This window comes from Bactrocera neohumeralis, chromosome 4, assembly GCF_024586455.1.
Source record: "Bactrocera neohumeralis isolate Rockhampton chromosome 4, APGP_CSIRO_Bneo_wtdbg2-racon-allhic-juicebox.fasta_v2, whole genome shotgun sequence".
Lineage (NCBI taxonomy): Eukaryota > Metazoa > Arthropoda > Insecta > Diptera > Tephritidae > Bactrocera > Bactrocera neohumeralis.
Window position 1 is genome coordinate 29321845 of NC_065921.1, and position 22999 is coordinate 29344843.

Sequence of the window (22999 nt, forward strand, 5' to 3'; positions counted from 1 at the left end):
ATGTTCTTGCCCGACTCATCCCGATAAAGCTGAATTTGTTCAAAAGGAGTACCTTACGGTACAGGTTTCTTTGGACATGCTTGATCGAGCGTATTCCGATCCCACATTCAGAGATTATTACACATTATAACTGCCGATGAGACATGGGTTTATAAGTTTGACATACAAACAAGTCAACAATCATCAGAATGGAAGAAAAAAAAACGAATTGAAACCAAAAAACCACACCAAAGCCGCTCAAAAATCGATATTCGTGGTTTGGTGCATCATGAATTTGTACCAGAGGTACGACAATAATGCAACATCGGATCGAGTCACGATTATAACCAAATTTAAAGCCAAAAATACAATGAATATAAGCGATCAAACACCGTATTCACGAGCTTTGGCTCCGTGTGATTTTTTCTTCTTCGCTGAAGACCATCCCAAGAAGTGTTTCGAGAACTGAAAAAATCACTAGCAGTATATTACATCTGGAGAGGATTACTTTAAAGGCGACAAAATTAATATTGATGAATAATTAAATATATTGCGTTTTATTTACAATTTCCGGGTACTTTTTTTTGTGTATAACTAGGGTTTGTCAAATCTTTTAAATTTCATTCCACATGGAACGCGGAAAAGTTTACTATTTATGATCCTTGTGAGAATTTCAATTTAATATACATAAAGGGTGTTTATTTCGTTGTTATACAATTTTTAAATTTTGGAAATTCAAATAGAACACCATTGTTAGAAATACAGCTTACAATACATAAAGGGTGTTTGTTTGGAGGTTTCAAAATTTGTCAAACTTTAAAAATTTCGCTTCAATTAAAACACAGAAAAATTAATTAATTATTGAGTACTTATGAATCCTGTGACAAACTCTGCTTGCAATACGAAGAGGGTGTTTTTTTAGTTTTAAATTTTTTTTAATTTAATTTTTTTTTAATTTAATTTTTTTTTAATCAAGTAGCTCACGAATTTCGGTCTTGGACAAAGTATCCTCTGGGTAGCTAAAGAACATTCCTTTGAAGGCGAGCTAAAGTGAGGGGACGAACCATCCATCCCCAGGTTTGTGAACTGGGTTTGGGACCCGCTACGTAAAAAACGTTCTCAATGAAAAGGAAACAACAGCTTCGGAAGAGAAACGCCATTTTTGATAACGACCACAGCAAACGTAATAAGGGCCATGATTTAAGGGAATCACAGGTCCGATCCCTCAATTGGGAGATGCTGCTGCAAAACTGGTTGATACCCTCATGAAAGTAAAAGCTGACATCCCCCAGTCCAAGAAGTGCGATGATGGACGGGACAAGGACTGAGACGTGTAGGTCCGTGTGGCATTTACTACAGTGATCGTATAAAGGTAAGCGGAGTCCACGCCAATAAAGAAGAAGAAGTCAGTTTTAAATTTTATCATTTTGTTTCCATAAGGACACTAAAAATATTTCAAAATCTCTAAAACGAGGTATCTTTCAGCAAGTCAGGAGCGAGTTATGAATTTTTCTATCTGAAAATTAGAAAGAAAAAAATAGAAAACTGTAAGGCGGAGGACCTTCCCGTTACAATTAAGAGCTTATACTTAGAGAGATTTCCGCATAGGTGTCTAAACACTTATTTTTTAGAATAGCAAGCGAAAACAAAAAAATATTCGTGCATTTAGCCAACCTACTGAACCTCTGCCGTCTGCCTCTCAGCCCGTCTGTCTGTTTATAACCGAACTAGTCCCTCAATATTTGAGATATCGATCTGAAATTTTGCATATTTTCTTTCCTTCTCAAGAAGTTGGTCATTTGTCGGAATCTACGATATCGAAACTCTATAGCATATAGCTACCATATAAATTGATCGATTAAAATCAAGTCTTTGTATGAAAAACTTTTTTTAGAAGGTTTAGAGTAAATTTTTTCAATAGCACTTTTCGGATAGATCACGCGTGAATTATGTCAAGTCGAACAGCGCATTTTATGTCGAGATCTCAAATTGAAAGCGTACAAAATGCAAAAACTGAATCCGCTCGACCAGCCCAAGCGACATCGCTTCACACTATGGGCTCTTGAAAAGTTCCAAGAAAATCGATGTTTTCAAGTCAAATTTTGATCAGCGATGACGCTCATTTCTGGCTTAATGGGTATGTAAACAAGCAAAGTTGCCGCATTTGGGACGAAGAGCAACCTCAATAAATTCAAGAATTTGCCATTTCCTCCAGAAAAAAAACATCAGTTTGGTGTGGTTTGTGAGCCGGTGGAATCATCGGTCCATATTTCTTCAAAAATGATGCCGGTGAGAACGTAACCGTCAAAGGCGACCGTTATCGCGCCATTATAACCGACTATATGATACCTGAAATTAAAGCTCGAGATCTCAGCGACATTTGGTTTTAACAAGACAGCACCACTTCGCACGCAACGCATTAATCAATGGATTTATTGAGAGAAAACTCCGGTGAACAGATAATTTCACGTTTTGGGTCAGTCGATTGGCCACCAAGATCATGTGATATCACTCCGTTAGACTATTTCCTGTGGGGATATATAAACTCTAAAGTCTATGCAGACAATCTCGCTTCGATTCAGGCTGTTCTTTCGGAAGATAATAAACATTCCCCATTAAATTTGTGAGTTTCTGTGTTTTTTCTTTAAAAAAGTAGGGAACCTCGAAATGGATCACCCTTTAGCTTTATTTTTCTCAATAAAAATCTACAGAGCATAAGTTGCTGAAAACCTCTAACCATAGAACTTCTTCGAAAATCGGCTTTTATGATATTAAGTTGGCAAATAAATCTTAAGACTTAGCAGCTGGAGAGCTAAAAACTTCAATGCAATATTATTGACCTTCATTTTATTTACATTATCTTTAACCATACTCCAATGTGGGTTTTTAACCCTTGAACTGCCGCCGCCATTGACCTTTTTTATTTAATTATAATTTTGCAGAAAAAGTCCAAACTCAACCACAAGATTTTTCTTTCTTTAATCATGTAGTCGCTGTAAAATATGTATTATATAACACCTGTGGCTGATTTGGATTAAACACGGTACAATGCCCTTCAATTTGTTGAATAATGTTATTGAACAAGTAGAAAACGTATGGCATATAATTAGCATAATAAAAATTACTATTCCATAAATAGGCGATACTCGTAGTGTGGTTTGTGGCTGCGGCTTGAGCATGCGTCACTGCCGTCACAAAGCTTCAAAAAAGTAGCCGCCGAACAATTACTTTTTTCTACTTTCTCGCGAGATGTATTATATTGTTGAGGTAATCGATCACAAGTATTATATATAAATATGCATTATTAGTAATAGTTAACAATATGTAATTTAGTAGGTTTGAAAATAACATTTTCAAACAAAAAATATTAAAAATTCTTTTTTTTATATTTTCATTTTCCCATTTAAAATTCGCCATTATTAAGCCGTTCTGAAATAGTTGCAAAACAATGTTTTATGTTAATGATAATGCATTTTTTGCAGCAAAAACACCACACCTACATACATACTATATTGTTCATACACACACATGTAAGCACAAACACCCATCTACTCGTATGTGTAAAAAAGTCTAATTTATTCTACAGTAAGATTTCATAAATTCGTGATCTAATCGCCAGTTTTTACCTTGAAACTTTATGTGCTGAGACAATGAAATATTTTCAAGATCAAATAATATTCAATTCAGCACATATCCATTCACATCAAACTACAATAAAATGGAATGTTAATCGAGTACAAAGCTTTTTGTCTTCGTACGCGCACGGTCATAAAAATATGTAAGTTTGAAGGTACGTATGTATGTACATATGTACGTAAAGGCATTTTTAAAAATTCGAAAGTACGAAACTTTTTACGGATTTTTGAATGTCCCTGCAAGAGGTTTTATGCCTTTTCTTTACACTCTTTTACTGTTATTTTTTCAGTTCTGCATTGGTAAGAGCGCTTTTACGAGGTTTAGTGCGGCAAGTCCGAATTTTCCTACTCAAAACAAGCTCTGCTTAAGAGAATCATTACTAACATCATTTACGGTAATTGTTAGCCGTTAGTCACACCTTTTATGGTGAAGAGAAAAATCCACAAACTCAGCAGCTGCTTAGTCAGCTGTGTGTTTTGGTGGATCCATATGCAATCTTTCAAGGTAACGAAACAGCACGAAACCATATTCCGATTCTTTTGAAAAATATGACTAAACATATTTTAAATGGTGAGTCAGTTTGGAGCGTTTAAAAGAGATGTGACGCAAATCCACCAATCAAATAATGTTTAAAGTGTATTTTATCTACAAAAAATTAAACATTTTGAGCAGTGAGCTTCTTCACGAATGCGTCAAAGCTTGGTGGGAAGGTTGGTGGTGGGGTTTACTGCCAGGAGCTCTTAATCAACTCCAGTTTCAGACTTCCTGACTATTGCAGTGTCTTCCAGGCCGAGGTTGCAACCGTTAAAATAACAGTAGATTTACTGCTCCGAAGCGCAGCCTCCTGCAGAGAAGTGACCATCCACTCAGGGATCGATCGCAAGAGATTTAGTGATCTCTTTGCCCTCAGTACGGCCCGCGCATACCTACAGACATCCCACCGAGCTGGGAAATTAAACGCTTGTGAAAATTTCTATTGGCTACTAAGCGTTTTGCTAATTTATAAGTTCGAACAAAGAAATTCTTCTTTTTTATGGCCTCACTTTCATCTTTGATCAAATAAATACTTCTTTATAATATTAGTTAAGAATATAAATATATTGATATCGATAAATTATTAACCGTCTTTCTTCTTTCCTTTATAGTGTAAGCATTATTTTAAATCGAATAAATGTCTATTCATTTCTCTCAGGTTTCAAGCTCAATGAACCGAATCCGAATCGTTTCACCTTTAAAAAATGATGTACATAAATATGCTCTAGAATCTCCTTTCAACGACGGAGGAAAGACAAAAAATAGAGAAAACAAAAAACTTATCGTGTTTGTCGGTACTGAAATCTTAGAGACAAAAGAGACTACAAACTCAAGATTATAGCAAAAAGTTATTATCAGAAGTGATATTTGTATTCGAGTAAGCATCAGCATATATTCAACGGCAAAATCGCTTTTTTCTGAGTATTGAATCAAGCCAAATTTTATCGATAGATTGAGTTCTAAGATAAGATAAATACATAGATAAGGATTGCATCGCAACCTAAGGTCAATTGTGCCCTCTCCTAAGTCACAATGACCAACCTAGCCCCAGCAAATTGATAAATTCCAATAAATTCCTAGGTGCTAATGAGGCGATAATCCTCATTTGGAAACTTGGATCCAAGGGCCTTTATCCTGCATCTGCATACAGCTATGCAGTCAATTAGGTGGTGATCTGGAGTTTCTGTCTCCGGTTCGCAAAACCGCCAATTTACACAATTTGCGTTCTAAGTAAAAAAGGGCTTTCGCCGTTTTTTGTAATTAACCTCCAAAATCGAGCTTAATAATTGCGTTATATGTTTAAATTCATGAAAAAGTAAAAAATCTGGGCACCATCCACGTTTCGCTTTCACTTCAATGATGTATAACATCGGCCAATCCTAAACGACAGATATTATAAGTTTTCAAAGCCGGGTCAGAGTCGGTATCATGTCCATGTAAGCATTAAAGGTTACAAGACGACAAATGGAGTGATGAATAACTTCTAGTTTAGTCATTAATTCTAAGGAGTCTGTGAAAGCATGGCTGTTATTAGCCAGCATCTGATCTTCACATAAAAACTCTCTCCTTCATGAAAATGCTTTTTAACTCTATTAAATGAAATAAGTATACATACATACATAATCCAAGTATAACGTTTTTTAACTTCAAAATTATTCTCGGATAAGCTCCAAACCGAGTTAACTACTTATTTGGAGCTTTTCCAAACATAACCGAAGTAGCAAAGCACTTATATAATTGTTGTGTTGTCTTTTCGCATTCTTCAGTTACTAGTAATTTGTTTAAAATCACTTTAGAGATAATTTGGCGTTAACTTAGGTGAAAGTCACTTAGCGCCAGCACTTTCATTAAGTTTACCAAAACGGTAAGGCAAACACCCATTTTGGCTTTTACACCAATCGTTAACAGTTATATTTAATATTAACGGTTATGTTATGAAAGTTGGCAAATACGAAAGATAGAGATATTCATGCAAAGCGACTGGATCCAAATTATGTTTTGAAATAGATTTAAATATAATCATACCATGAGCAGAAATTAGTAAGACTTTGTTCAAAATTTTAAAATTCTTAATCTATTCTTTAAAATCTGTGTCATCCCCCGCAAAGTGATCTCGCTCAGACTCTATATATGTACTTGTGCCAACGTTTTTTCCAGTCCTCGGAACAGTTTTTAAAGTCAATTTGCAGAATAGTCTTCAATGAGCGTAGCGATTCACGTTTAATGTCTTCAATTGACTCAAAACGGTTTTCCCGTAGCAGTCGTTTGAGTTTGCTGAATAGCCAGAAGTCACACGGAGCTAAATCAGGCGAATACTCACGAAGAATCAATGCAGTTTGCGACGGTGCATTATCATGGTGCAAAAACCAAGAGTTGTCGGCGCATAATTCCGACCTCTTCTTACGAATAGTTTCGCGCAACCGACCATAACACTCAAATAGTATTCCTTGTTGACAGTTTGGCCAGTCGGAAGGATTTCGTATTGCACCACACCTCGATATTCGAAGAAAACTGTCAACATAACCTTGATGTTTGACCTGCTTTGACGTTTTTTCGGCTTCGGTTCACTATTGCCACGTTATTCGGCCGATTGATCGTCTGTTTCAGGGTAGGTAAGCATAACATACCACCCTGGTAGTCGGAAAGTATCGTTTCACAGACGTTAATGTGACGCTGTTTTTGAAAAAAAAAACTAGTGATTTCGGAACCAATCGTGCTGTCACTATTCTTAGACCCAAATGATCTTTCAAATGGTTTTCACTGATCCCTCCGATATTCCAACGTTGCGACAAACAATTATTACCGAAGGATTTTCTAATATTCTGAACGTTTTGTCACTAGAAATTTGACGGAACTTCTTTGTTGAATAATTTCACTCATCGTAAATATCAAAAAAAAAATTGTTTCTAATTTTGTAATATTTTTTTAAGTTTAAATGACTTATATTATGTTTGCCATAAGGAATTACGGTGACCTCAACGTCACCTCCAAAGTCGCAAATATTAAATGCGGCGGTTAAAATGTTACTCCATCGAATCGATGAATCAGCACTTATTTATAAAGTGGATCCATCTTAATTTGAATTGTTAACAAATGAAATTGTTAACTTTATCGACTTGATTCGAATTAAAATACTAAAATTATGATCGGTTGTCTGTTGTCATTAGCGCTTTCATTCGTCTCTCGTTGTTGATAAAATAAGATAAAGTTTTAATAGCACAGTGTAACAAAATTGAGTGTCACTGTCTCACAGATCAATAAGTGTTTCTTAATTGAAGGCAATTGAACGGCACTGAGATGTTAAAATCCGCAAATTCGCGATTTTGCTAGTCGTTTGACCGAGGTTTTACTCCTATTAGCAGTGTGCGTTATGTTATTTTCGATAAATGAATATTCCTGCAAGTTTTAAGACGCCAACAAACCACCGTTAGATATTTTGAGAGGTATTTCAAGGTTTGCTATTCTAGTCAAAACATTTTTATTGCTGGTTTGAAAGCCGAGGTCGAAATTCATGAGAGTAAATTCATGATTTCGAACAAAAAGATGAAAAACAGCTAACCCAGAACAGAAATTTTTACTTCAAAGCATTTATTTGTTTTCGGTGAGTCTTCGTGAAATTTTTTTAGAATATTTTTGGGTCTGTGGATTGAATTCCTCCATTTATATATTGCAAGAGGATTAATACGGAATGAAACGAAATCAGATTTGTGTAAACAGGAACTACTCAGGGAGGTACTGTCACCACTCCTGTTGTCACGTGTTGCTTAATGAGCTTCTGAAAACAATTTGAAAGTAAAGCAGGCAACAATTAAGCCAATATTCTCACATCGCATTACGTCAAAAAATGTCCTTAGAAGCAGGTAGGCAGTAGATATAATGGCTGCCGGAAAGCGGCGGGATATATACTGGGTTCCAGGCCATAAAAGAATTCCGAGACACTAAATAATTGATGATACTGCCAAAAATGCCATCCGTGTAGGTACCGAAGCAATACAGGAAATCCGTAAGTCGCTGAAAACGATACACAATGAAATTCCTGAAAAGGCTGAGAGACGAATCTGTGTCTCGAAAAGATGGCACAATGGTTTTTGGCCTCATGACGGGTCACAACTGACGAACATCACTTGCGAGCCGTTTGGGCATTAGAAACGACGACAAATGTAGAAAATGTAGGAAAGTAGGCATGAGAGAGAAAGTGGAACACATCCTATGTTATTATCCAGCATTATCTAGAACTCATCTTAGACATCTAAGACCTTCGCAGTTCAAAGGACAGAATGAGATATCAAAATTAGATATCAAGTCGCTCTTAAAGTTCGCCAAAAACGTTGACGTTCTTTTTTTTTGCGAATTAGGGGTAGAAAATGTCTTCCACATCATCAGTGCTGCCGTCGCAGCAACGTTATGTGCCACTTGCAGGTCACTAAAAATACTTCAGCTCAAATTATACTGAACTTCCATCTAGCATTACTAAGAATAATTTGTTTCGATGGATAGCAACTATACTCAAAATCATGACTAAATGCAAACTTCTCGGAATATGGTAGTTATCGCTTTTACGTATTGTCCATGCTAGCAACAGAGCTTCCCAAAAAACTTTCGGTGTCCAAAAAGAATATTGTCTTAAGAAAAACTGTAAGGAAACTGTTTAACTAAGGTAACGATAAGCTCATAAGAAATTACCAACTGCAATTTTAAGAAATTCTCAAGTTTTGTGAACAATAGCCACTTAGACTGCCACTTTTTTTGCACAAGTGTCTAATATATAAATATGTATAGTATGTCAAAATGACTATTTATATCTGTGCCATTATCATTTGTCACTTGACTCTGATCTGTAATATTGCCAACAACCAGATGTCTGGTACAAAAGTACATAGTACACACAGGCACACACATAAATTTAAGTAATTGCATTTATGAGCAAAGTTGCTTTTTCCCCACCGCTATATCGATATGGTAATGGCTACATTTTAAATGTTCGTTACAGCAGCACCGCGATAGACACGATTTGCAAGCAGCGCAGAAATGCTCGGTTTGTGATCTTTTAATTGAAAAAGTATATATTTTTGAAGAAAGGTCGACGTCAGTGCACATACTATACGTATAGTATGCATGCTTTAATCATGGGTACAGCCACAGTTGATATTTCTTATTGGTTGGTTAGGACTTCGAACTCCATAAAAACATATCAATGCATGGAAATTGGGTGCTGCTTATAAATTTGTATGATATGCGTAGATTATGAATCATGTACTCTAATATATGTGCATAAATACAGACTTACTTAAATACGTGCCAAGTGAATTATCACATCGTTATACCCTGAACAGATTATATTAAGCTTACCACAAAATTTGTAACACCAAGGAGGAAACCCCGGAGACCCTATAAACTATATATTTCATATAAATGATCAGCATGAGCAACTGCCATGCTCGGCTGTCCGTCTGACTGAATGTGTGTACGTGAACTAGTCTCTCATTTTTGAGGAATCGATTGTTTCGCGCGCTTCGCTCAACTTATTGCCAACAAAGCGTCCTACTGAGCGTACTATTCGCAACACCATCACCCATCTTGAGACCCAGTATGCATTACTGGATAATATTCGACCGAATAAACCACGTTCAGCACGCAGTGAAGAAAAAACAGTAGCGGTAGACGGAAGTGTACACTTAGACCGTGGATAGTCGATTGGGCGTCGTTCGCAACAACTCGGACTGACGTAGGGATCGACTTGGCGCATTTTACGCCGAGATTTTAAACTCAAAGCGTACAAAAAACAGCTTGTTCAAGAACTGAAGCTGCTCGACCTTGACAAGCGGCATCGCTTCGCTCTATGGGCTCTTGAAAGTTCCAAGATTCAAAAGATCCAAGATCCGACATTTTCGAGCCAATTTTTGTTCAGCGATGAGGCCCGTTTCTGGCTCAATTGGTATGTATGTAAACAAGCAAAATTGTCGCATTTGGGACGAAGAGCAACCTGAAGAGATTCGAGAGCTGCCATATCATACAGAAAAAAACAACAGTTTGTTGTGATTTATGGGCCGGTGGAATCATCGGTCCATATCTCTTCAAAAATGCTGCCGGTGAGAAGGTAATCGTCAATGATAAACGACTATTTCAAGCCTGAAATTGAAGCTCGTGATCTCGGCGACATTTGATTTCAACAAGACGGCACCACTTCCCACACATCGCATCGATCAATAGATTTTTAGAGAAAACTTCGGCGAACAGATAATTTCCCGTTTTGGGCCGCTCTATTGGCCACCAGAATCGTCTGATATTACACCGTTAGACTTTTTCCTGCGGGGATATGTAAAGTTTAAAGTCTATGCTGGCAATCCCGCTTTAATTGAGGTCTTGGAGCAAAACATCACGCATGTCATTTGCCAGTTACCAGTCGAAATGCTCAAACGAGTCTTCGAAAATTGGATTCAACGGATGGACCATCTGAGACGCCAACATTTGAAAACAATAATCTTCAAAAAATAAATGCCAAAAGAATATTCTTTCGAATGATAATAAACATTCCCCATGGAATTTGAAGTCTCTCCATTTTTCTCTAAAAAAGTAGGGAACCTCGAAATGGATCAGCCTTTAAAAAGAATGCACCTGTGAAGGGTGTTACAGTCTTGGTTCAGCCGAAATTAAAGATTTTTTCTTGTTTATGATTATAATTGGCAAATTGGAACCTCATTAGATTAGCGGTTAATAAATCAGTCTAAAAAGAACATAAAAATAGTATGTTGTTGTTGCTTCGACATATTCTTACAACACTAAGTTATTGTAGCTTTTCTTGCGTAGTCTATTATCATTAGTAGCGTATTAATGGAAGCACTTGAAAGCACTTCGCACGTTTCATGGCACATAGATATTGTATATCAAATTTAGTTATGATTCTATGTATTATCAAAATAGGAAATTGTGCGTGCGTTATCGGATGCGTGCGTATTAGAGCGGGTCGATTTTTTCTATAAAATCGCATATGTGGGAAATATTTTACGGATCATTCTGACAAACCTAGCCTAAAACCGGTTTTGAATCAACGATTTTTAATGTGTATGTATCTAAAAAAACTCATTGAAACTAAACTGATTTTGCAGATAATTTCAAGGCAGCTTACTGATGATCAAAAGAGTGGACAAAAATAATCCCGGAAATCCAACAAATTGTTCTTGAGAAGCTGGAAACCATTCGAATTATTCCCTAAAATGGTCGAATTATTACCTAAAATTCGATTTGGCTGAAACTCAAAATCCTTATTGACAAAAATAAGTGAGCATTGCCAAAGGTTGTACCGCTATTGGTGTCAGAACCAAAAAAAAAACATATTTGTACTACATTATTGTTCAAAATACGGATGTACATCATTCAAAGCGCTTAAGGGGTTACAAAGGTTTCGCCGTTTCAAAACAAATATTGCTTTATTTATTTCTATAACATCTCTAGAATATTGTCCCAAGTACTCAAGTTGATCCGTGTAATAGTATTGGCCAAATTTTTAACATTTTCCCTTGAATATTTCACAAATCTTTGTAAAATATGTATTTTTGTAATATGTAATAAAAAGTTTAAAATGGATGCTTAAATGTTTAAATTCACCTCGGTGTTCAGATAAGATCTAACTATCGACTATCTTGAAGTAAATATATGTATATAAACATATATCCATAAAAAGGGGTTTTTACCACTTTTCAAAATAAAGACCGAGAAATTCTAATTTGTAGTGTCCGACGAATTCGAAAACGTTATCCATTACACCATTACAAAAAAAAAAAACAATAAAAAGCAATGACTTATACATTCATTTTTGATTTTGACTCAACAAAGCACTCCATCCACTCAGCATTAACCTTGGTCATCTGTCATATGTTACAAAGTCCAATTGAAGGCTTCCCTCATAATTGATGGTGGAACGATGAGCTGTACGAGATAAACGACGATATTGACATACATAGTTCAACGAATTAAAAGACAAAGGCTAGGTCTTTTCGTCCGAATGGCTGAAAACACTCCAGCTCTGAGCGCATTCGACGATGTACCCGCCGGGGGAAGCAGAGGAAGAGGAAGACGTCCACACTTATGGAAAGACCAGTTGGAGAAGGACCTGGTTGCACTTGGAATCTCTAATTGGTGCCAAACTGCGAAAAGGAAGAAATACTAGCGCTGTTGTTACCTCGAATATAACCGCGAAAGCGGTGTCTACGCCAATAAAGAAGAAGAGTTTGGTCATATCGTGGAAAAAATTGCCTAAGTTTTTAAGTTTTTAGGTTCGGACAATAGGATTGAGTTTAAAACACTTATGTTTGGGTTTGAGGCTGATCCTTGCGACGCAGATCTTAGAGACCACATTTTGACAATTAAAATAACGTTTCTTTGTGATCCACAAAGCGTTTTCAGCCTGCGACAAATCCTTTGAGGCGACTAAATTTCATTCCAGCCAATTAGCCCAGTTGACCAAACCGAAATTGACGTAAATTGATTCAAAGAAGCTAACCTCAAACTGTGAGCAGATAAGTAAAAATAGTGTAGGTACTTATTGAAATAGAATAACATATTATTAAATTATTCAATTAACTAAAATAAATCAGGAAGTAGCTTTCAAACGTAACCCACGCTTCTAATTCTACTAAATTAAGTGTCAAATCACTGCTGACGTTATGTCCGTCCGCCTTTGCTTATGAAATATTTCACCTTTCACTTGAGCGGTTAATCGTTTTTTCATGACTCAGAGCGCTAAGGCATGAGTTAAGTCTCATTATCGCTGAGGTCAGTCAACTATGTGTGGGATTGTATTGGCCTTAATGGCTCAAGTTCCGAATCCAGGACATTTTAGTGGCAAATGTGACTTGCATGCACATAAATGATGTGTGCGGGTGGCGTCATGCATACATTCGTCCTATTAGCTAACTTTGGTCAACAAGTAAGTAAAAATTTAAAAACGTAATTTGAGGTTATGTTCAAAAAAATTTAATCAACTTAACCTAAGCACAAGCTTTGCCACTTTTACGACTGGCAGTTAACTTGCAACACGCAGTGTTGGTTGAAATGTTGGTCACGCATATGTAAATTAGGCTATGTTGGCTTGGAATTATTGGTTTATGGAAAACCGCCCTCGAATTTGTTCTGTTTCTGGTCAACGAAGGAAGTATTAGAAAAAGTACATTTGAGTTTTACATGAAATAAAAGGCATATTTGTGTGGCAAATAGAACAATAGTACAATAAGCTCAAATTTTCGTAAGTACAGTAGATACTCGATAATGCATAATTTTTTTCATAATTTGCAAGTAGTAGAAAATGTATGTACATCTAATTATGAGCATTTTAACATTAAAAAAATGTAAAGTTTTGGATATTGTCTTGTAGTCACGCTTTGTACGGTAAATATTTATTTTTCATAGACCAAGTTGAGTAGCTTTAACAAACGTTTTCCTTAAAAACTATTTTCAAATACAGGAAATTCAAGATAATTCTAGTACTTGCTTGACATACATAAAACGGTATTTCAAATAAGTGTACTTCATATGGCATTTTAAGGATTTAAAAATTCAAAATTTAAAATTAAGTAAAAATTATTTTTTATTAATAAATTTTAAATATTTTGAATAATTTAAATTCGTTTTAATTAAACAAGTAAAACGCTCCACGCACCTAATATATGTACATATATTTTTTTAAAAAACGTGTTTTTTACAAAAAATTATGAGAACAAATAATTCATAAAATTTAAGAATTTAAAAATTCAAAATTTAAAATTAGATAAAAATTATGTTTTATGAAAAAATTTAAATTTTTAGTTTTTTTTATTAATTTAAATTAATTTTTGCTTTAAAATGCTTCACGCAGCTAAATTTATTTTTTATTCAAAAAAATATTTTTTTTACAAAAAATTATTAAAACCAAAAAAATTACATATAATCTAAAATATCACAAATTATTTTAAAAAATTTTAACTATTAAGTCCTTATTCAAGTTCTTAAACCTAAAATTTTATTTTATATAAATTTTAAGCATTTAAACAATTAATATTAAACTAAATGACGGAAAAAATATTTTCTTTATAAATTAATGAATTTTTATGTACATATATGTATATTTAACTTAATAATTTTATATAATATTTTTTGTTTAAAATATAAATATAAAACATAAATACAAACTATTTTTTTATAAAGCTAATTTATTTAAAATAATTTTTTTCTACAAAATGTAGGCTAAAAAAACACAACGAAAAAATATAATCTTAAATACCCCATAGACCTAAAAATTAAAAATATATTTACATCTGTATTTTTTTTTAATTTTAAGAAAAAAAATTCGCAATATGTACTTTCTTTTGTTTTCGAAATAATTTTTTTATACGCTTTATATAAAGCTGCATATATAAGACTTATAAAAAATGGTTTTAAAAATACAAGGAAAACATACACACATAAATATGTATGTATATATTCGTTAGAATTAAAAAAAGACAATCAGAAAAAAGTAATTTTATAAATAAAAAAATGCTTATTTAAAACTTACATATACGTACTATATATAAGTTTTTTCCAAGTATTAACTTAAATTAGTAATTTAATTTTTAAATATAATTATTTATATATACATATACATATGTATATTTATATTAATTTTTATATATAAACTATTTTTTTATAATTTTAATTGGTTTTACTCATCTTATTACCTTTTTTTTACCAAAAATTAATGTCTCAGTTTTTAAAACACTCAAAATATCACTTAAAATTTCTTTAAAATAGACGTCAGCTGTCAATAATAAATTTTTTTTATTTGCAAAAATCTGTCAATAGATAAAAATAAACTTTAAAATATATGATTTTCCTTTTCTATAGAAAGTGTCTATAAAAAATATAGTTAGAAAAATCGTTCTTTTAACGAAAAAATAGACGTCAGTTGTCAATAATAAATTTTTTTATTTGCAAAAAAATGTCAATAGATAAAAATAAACTTTAAAATATATGATTTTCCTTTTCTATAGAAAGTGACTATAAAAAATAAAGAAATAGTTAGAAATATGTATGTTTATTCTTCGTTACTTTAAACAAGTACCCACTGTACTTTAATATACGCATTAATGGATTTATTTTGCGACAAGCGTGAGGTGTGTTGTGTGTGTGTATTATAATTAATGTAGCAAGTTTATTTTCCCATATTTTTATTTAATTTCCAAGGAAAAGCATAATTGAAACTGAATCAGAGTTCTCACTATTTGTTTTAATTCTCTTCAGCTGTGGTTTTGCTTTACTCGGTCACATACATATGCACATGTATACGTGTGGATTACAAACAGCATCGAGAATTGATCTTCGCATTGAAACGAGTTTTTAAGCACGAATCTGCAGCAGAATTTGTTGTTTTCCAAGCGGTGTATGAGTCAATGAAAGTGTTGCTGGAAAAACCAGTATATAAAAATACATACGTATATACACACTTACATTCATATGTAAAATGGAATGCGCCTACATACAGACAGATAAAGATAACTGCCATATTTACAAACTTTGAAAGTGTTTGACTTTCGCTTTCGTTTTGAACTTCAACTACTTCGGACACTAAGCTGAGGCGAGTAAACGGTTAATTACATTTATCGATTATTATATTTTATTGAATGGGGTGAAGTAATTGCTACATTTGTAAGCTGCTTTTAAGACACATTTAAGCAAAGTAAACTAATTGAGGCAAAATTGTTTATGTGAAGGGCGAAACTTATTTAAATTATGGCATGGATTTAAGATTTACTCTCATATAATGCATATATGCAGTGATTGGAGTTTGAAAAATAGGTGAAAAATAATAATAAGAATAATAAAAACAATAATAATGATTTTAAACGAAATACTAACAGCAACAACAAAAACAGTATTATTTCATATTAAAAAAATAATAACAACAACAAAATTATATAAAAAATGAATGCTTTTGGTTGGTGTTGTTGTTAAAAACTAATCGAAACAATAAATACACTAGAAATTACAACAAAAATAACAACAACTAACAGTCGGGTCTACGTAACCGGAATGGACGCGGCCAAGGCCTGTCAACTCATTCAACATTCTTCAAATGTGCATACATATGTATGTATGTCATAAATGTTTTCTGCCGCTACAACAAAAAAAAATTTGGTTGCTGTTGTTGTAACATCATAAAACTAATCAAAACAGTAAATATACTAAAAAAACGTTACAACAACATGGTATGATTCAAAAAAATATATATTTTTGGTTAGTGTTGTTGTTGTAATATCATAAAAACTAATCAATACAGTTAAGAAACACACAACTTTTCATCACGCATCGTAGAATCATAAATTTTCATAAAATCATAAATTATTACACTTGTTTAAACAAATTGTTGTTGTGTTACATATAAAAATTAATTTAAGCAATTACAATTCTCAACGATATGTTTTCGGTTCGTTATAACTTATAACTTTATGAGACTGTATGAAACCAATAAGTAAATATACTAAAAATAGATTACAACAACATGGCTTAATTTAAAAAATGTATGCTTTTGGTTAGTGTTGTTGTTGTAATATCATACAAACTAAAAAAGCAATAAAAATACAAAAAAATTGCAACAACAAAAACATTATTAACTCCAAAATTGTATGTTGTTGCTCTTATGTTGTTGTAGCATAAAAAATATTATTTGTAAATAGCATTTCATGAATAACAGTGCCTGTCTGCATAGAAACCGTGTCCATGCCATACGCATACGGCCCACCCACCGCTGTCCGATTTCCGATGTCAAACAAACACGTGTAAGAAATCGGTTCTTGTCGCATTATTGTCAAAAACACATTGCTTATAAAAAAAAATCAAAAAAACTAAACAGCCAACTGAGATTCACTCTGATAACCGGTACAACAACAACAATACACACGAGCACAGTTTACGAACGCTTCAAAGAAAATATGCGATCACATCTTTACACTCTCGTGATTTTCGAAAAAAGTGTGACTACCGCTTGCAGGGTTTTAAATACAACAAAACATATGTACTTATGTAAGTATGTATATGTGTTTAACGTTATATTGGTTAAGGAAGCATTAACCGTCTAATGCATACAATGAAATGATATTTCATGCAATTAAACGTACAGATGCTTGTACTTATATTATATATAGTATAGTATATGTATGTACATACAAATGTTATGTGCGAGTACAATATTGTACAAAAATATTTGTGTGCTAAAAAATAGCAGTTCATTTGAATGTAAAACGAAATATTTAACAGGTGTTCCACATACTTGTTATTCAGGTGTATACTTACACATATACATACATATGTACAATGTACATACATATGTGTGTATGTTTTGTGCAATTTTTTCTTTGTCATTACCGCCAAATTGCGAATTACGTACAAGATGTTGTTGATACACGCCTCGAAACTCAAGTATATGGTGCATGCCCTCAACTACAGTGGTTGCCCGATTAAACAAATAAATAATGAATATAATTTTTATGAAAGAATCATAATTAAACAAGCAAACAATAAATAAAATTTGTATGAAAGAAGCATAATTTCTTCCCTGAACAAGGTATATTAAGTTTGCCAGAAAGACTAAAATCAAGTTTTTGTATGAAAACCTCATCAATAAACCTCTGACCACTTTTGATGCAAATTCTTTATTTATAAAAAAATTGTATAATACAAATTCAGCGGCAGCATAATAAACCTGTCGCATTTTCGTCTCGTTAGGAAGGTTATGTTTGCAATTTCTATAAAATTTCAAGATTTACAGTACATACTCGTTTCAATTAAAAGATGCCAAATTTCTTAACCTAAATTGTTTTTCTTTAGGTTATTTGCTAATTTAAAATTATGCTCACGCAAGTTAAGTTCAGTACAAATAATACTTAAACAATGCTTGCAATGGGCGATCACTGTAACGGTCTGTCTATATGCTACAAAGGGAGTGAGAGTATTAAAAACTCTCCGACAAGTCGAGATCGCACGCTGTTGTCACAAAGTTTGTTGATGTTGCTGACTTCGAGAAGTGAGAAAGAGTTTTAAACCAGTTTTTTCAACAAACTTATGTACATACTCCAAAGGTGTATATATACATACATATACATATGTATTTGTTTTTTTGTATGAAATTCACACTACTGAGCTTGCTTTATCTTAAATGTAATGTACATTGGATTAATCTTATGACTAATTTATATAGGCTAGTTCAGATATTCTGGGATTACCACTGGAGCAGAGAGACAGTGTGACGTCACAGCTTACAAACTCATTCACCTAAATATATACATAAGTATATACATACATATGTATGTGTGTATGTCTGTCCAGATCAACTAATGTCTTTAAAATTCAATTATAATCGCAAATGACCCTAATACACACTTTGCATAACTAAACACCGAGGGCGTGGTAAAGCTTGGATACGTTCAAGAATTTCAGAAAAAAAATTTAAAACCAAAATACTTTTAACTACATATTTTTAGCACATAATAAGAGATATTTGTTTTTCTTTATTTTTTTTTTTTAATTAAGCACAAATTAGTTTGAAATATTTGCTCACACTTGAATCACTTTTGCACTTTTAACATTTAATATAGTACATATGTAGCTTGCATAAAAATAAAAAATAAATAAATACAAAACAACTGTATTAGGTTACGCACTTGCCAATGTTAAGTTTATATGTACACCAGGTATGTCACTACTTTTCAACTGGCTCAACCACTCGCGAAGCGAAACTACCACAAACTGAAGACAACTCCAAGTGGTTCGAGCCGCTCTAACTGACAATATGACCGCAAATCAAACTTGCTAGTGACGGTGAATGTGAGTGTCGTTGTCGTTTTAACATTGATATGTATTTTTGTATGGGCTTGCTAACAACAATCACACGCGGTTACTGGTATTTATATAAATAGCAATGCACGTATACAGGTGCGTGTAAGTATGTGCAAGAAAAGCTTATTTAGTCGTACTCTTACGAACTTTTGAAACACAAATGTTTGCTTGAATGCATACTAACTTTGAAGATAAGAAAATTGCAATTATTTAATAAATAATTATTTATATCAACAGTTCTACTTGTACTTACTTTTTTGTCACTATTATGCTGTTAATGCAAGAGTTATGCTCCCAGCGGTTTCTGTAGTGATGATGTTGAGGCCGCCTCCTTATAACATAGACATTTGATTTTATTTTGATCATGGATAATGAGTTCTAACAAACTATCGAAATACACAACGATATGCCAAAGAAGGTGTGTCCTTTTCCTACCAAATCTGGTGTTCTATGGTCACAATTCAAGCACCCACGTAATAGATCATCCGGCATAACTCTAGGTGAAACATACTTGTCTTGATTGAACAAAGCAGCCAACTATTGGCTATATTTGTGAACAAATGCAGCTCATTTTAAACTTTAATTGTTTTGTTTTTCATTTGTGTAGATGCATAAAACTTTCCCAAAATAGTTCTGAAGAATCCTGCTAGACCGACACTTCTTATACATCCGGATCCGTTCCGGTTATGTTGGGAAAACGGTAAAGAGAACACTTTTTTTCATTACTACAAATTCTAGGTTATTATATTCCGATATACATATGTATGTACATATGTGCACATATGTATTTCTGCTTGAAAATGCCAAAGCGATATATGACATTTCCGTGTCGGTGGTAAAACAAAATAGTGATAACTGCTTTAAATTAGCGCCAAACTAGAGAAATACACAAATGCGATTTTTCAACGATAACTAACACTTTTAAATTAATAATTTGTTAACACGTTAGTTGTTTAAAATATTTGATCATAAAACACGAATTTTTAGACCATTATTATTATTATATTCATAAAACCGCATAATATTTAACAGTAAATTTTCATATAAACCTAGTGTTTTACTTATTATTATCGTTATTATTTTATTGGTCTAAGACATCGACTACATAATACTTCAAAACTTGGCAATCCACTTGACTACTTCCTGCGTTTCTTAAAACTGTGTTCATACAAGGACTTTTTTGTCGCCTAAATCGATTATTGTAGGCGAGGGACGATGAGAAAAGACGAAAAGACCATGGTGACACACTTTATGTTATTGTTCGTAACAGTTCCTGTAATGCAAATAGTCCTCTTGTAAATGTAATATAAAGTTGTGATCACAATCGTATATGTACATATGTAATCAGATAGTGACTACCAACTCAGGACACTTCTTCGAATTTACGTTAAATTTATTCTTTTATTTTTTAAAATTATTCAATTATTTTAGAATCGAAAAAATGTAAGATGACATCGTACCAAGATAATTTTATTTTATTTATTCAAAAATGGCAACGCTTGCATCATATGATTTACGATTATAAATATATCGAGAAGCTAATATCGAAACTCATTCAATTGAAGTATCAGCACAATTTTCTTGTGATTTTATGTGGTTAGCAATTTATTTTTAATTCGACATAATAGCAATTTACGAGGAAATATATAGTGTAATTTAGGAAGATGACTCGATATCGTTCATTATGGCTGCTTCTGTCATTTCTATTTAGTATAAGCAATGCAGAATTGGTGATTGGTCAGGACGATTTGAGCGAGGAATTAGCTGGCCTTTTTACAATTGAAGGAAAAGTATTTGCTCCGGAGACACAAACCAAAGGACAATCTGAGACTTCAATATCTGTAAATGGTGGAGAATATAAAGGATTTTTACGTGATGATGGTACATTTATTATAAGCAGTGTACCATCTGGAAGTTATGTGTTAGAAGTACACAACCCCGACTTTTATTATGAGCCAGTACGTGTGGAGATTAATCCCAAGGGTAAATTCCGCGCTCGTAAAGTAAACTATGTACAGCCTTCGCAAATCATACAAGTGCCATACCCTTTGAAACTTAAAGCTTTTACTCGCTTCAAGTATTTCCAGACACGTGAGCAATGGAAGGTAAAGTGTGATAATTTACGAGACCTTATAAAAATTCACTGACAATATTTTCTCTTACCAACAGATCACAGATTTCTTGTTCAACCCAATGGTCTTGATGATGGTTCTACCACTTTTAGTTATGCTTGTTCTACCAAAAATGATCAATGATCCAGAGACCAAAAAGGAAATTGAAAGTATTCAGTTTCCAAAAGTAAGTACGATATCTTTAAATCTATTCATATATTAATATTTGTATACTCTTTGAATAGGTGAGTAACGAGATGCCAGAGATCAGCGAAATGATCACATCGTTTTTCTCGGGCGCCAAACCACCCGAGAAGGAAAAGAAACCAATTTCATCCAAACAAAACAAAAAGCGGAACTAAACTAAGTATGCTTTATTATATTAAACCTAATTAACCATTATAAAATGATTATGCAAAGTTTATAGAAGTATTAAAAGCCTCAAATAAATTATCGGCGTACTTGGGTTTATATTTTTGCAATTTTATTTAAGAAAACCTATGGTATTTCGGTGTTTAGAACCTACGCGGCTTTCTTCGAGTTTCAATGCTTTCACCAACTCGTTATTTAAGTTTTCAGCTGCTGACAGGCCCAATAATATGCAATTATGCATGGTATCCTTGTGCAAAGAACCTTCCCCAATTGTATGTACGTTAGATATATAATCTAAAAAAAAGAGATTTTATAAAAAGCAATTTCGAAATTAAATTCTTACTTTTTCCATTTCTTTTTGAAACACCGACTACAGCACTTGCTATGCTACATTCTTCCTCCTCTGCTGAGGGATCTACAACACACGAATCGCCAATTTTGCACACTGTTACAAGAATAGGCAAGTTTTCAATCTGAATACGCGTACAATCATATGGATCATCCGATATCAATAATTCGGCTTCGCCGGCATCCATAAGGGCCGCCGTCACACGTGGTATTTTTGTATTAAATAAAGCTGCCTTCGCTGCTAAAGAAACTGCATCGAACAAGTTTCCTCCACATTCTAAAATCTAAAAACAAAAGTTAATAAGACTAGTATTTTTTTTTAAATTGTATTTGAATTTACCAAAATGTCGACGAAAAGTTTCCAGCATTGTTGACCCGGTAATATACAAAGGGTTTTCAAATCAAATGCTTTTGGAGACTCATATGCATTTGTTAAGGTATCGGCTAATTCTAAAGCCAATTCCTCACCACCTCGTCCTTCAAATTCCGGTGCAGCGTTTGCTGAACTGTATAATGAATATATAAAATGTATGTTGGCAAATTAGAAAACTGCGACAACGTAAATTATAATATGGAAATTACCAATCAACGAAAAACTCTATTTTTCCTTGGTCTGGTGTTAAATAATTTGGTTTATCAATTTCGGTTTTAATTCCAACTAATACATCGGTGTTTGCCAAACGTAATCTGGCAGAACCGCTGGCATTACTAACCAAATCGGTTTCCAGTTCCATTGGACGATAGTCTCGTCGTGATCGCCCATCGCAACGAAAGTCTTCCTGCAAACTTCGAGATTGTAATAACATCAATTATTATTTACAAAAAATAACTACCTCCACGCCGTGTAGTATAAAAGTTTTCTCCGCTTCACTTAATGAAATATTTGCCATTTTCTATTCAAAAAATTTCCAAAACGAAATTGATTTAAATAAAACTAATTTTATTTTGTAAGAAAAAAACAACAATAACTATTTTGTTTTCTAATATTGCTTAAGATCACAAAATGTGCGGCAAAATAAGGAACTTATTGTGTTTCACCATATGTTTACCATTTTATCGATATTTTATTATCGATAGACTACCGTACATTTGGCAGTACGAACTGAAAAATTTTATCCGTTAACTCATATGGTCATTATTTAAAGTTTATATAAAATATATTGTAATTTTTATGA

General features: G+C 33.4%; 3 protein-coding genes across 5 annotated transcripts in view; 1 reads left to right on the plus strand and 2 right to left on the minus strand.

The window, feature by feature from the left end:
- The window catches only part of LOC126755477 (putative ferric-chelate reductase 1 homolog), a 28910-nt gene extending 9146 nt beyond the window's left edge, over positions 1-19764 (minus strand). The window contains exon 1 of one of the 3 annotated variants that reach the window (XM_050468066.1): positions 19247-19764. The gene's annotated coding sequence lies outside the window, so the exon portion shown is untranslated. Of the gene's footprint in view, positions 1-18818; positions 18954-19246 lie in introns of those variants that run through there. The other 2 variants (XM_050468065.1, XM_050468067.1) reach the window with 2 other exon arrangements.
- A 775-nt stretch (positions 19765-20539) lies between these two features.
- Positions 20540-21577, plus strand: LOC126755617 (ER membrane protein complex subunit 7 homolog). Its single transcript, XM_050468316.1, has 3 exons — positions 20540-21098; positions 21163-21291; positions 21350-21577. Exons 1-3 carry the CDS (start codon positions 20658-20660, stop codon positions 21464-21466), a joined length of 687 nt encoding a protein of 228 aa, XP_050324273.1. The 5' UTR covers positions 20540-20657; the 3' UTR covers positions 21467-21577.
- On the minus strand, positions 21464-22857 carry LOC126755616 (exosome complex component RRP42). Its single transcript, XM_050468315.1, has 5 exons — positions 22658-22857; positions 22407-22603; positions 22165-22330; positions 21820-22108; positions 21464-21770 (listed from the first exon to the last, which is right to left on the minus strand). Exons 1-5 carry the CDS (start codon positions 22712-22714, stop codon positions 21589-21591), a joined length of 891 nt encoding a protein of 296 aa, XP_050324272.1. The 5' UTR covers positions 22715-22857; the 3' UTR covers positions 21464-21588.
- Between the last annotated feature and the right edge of the window lie 142 nt (positions 22858-22999).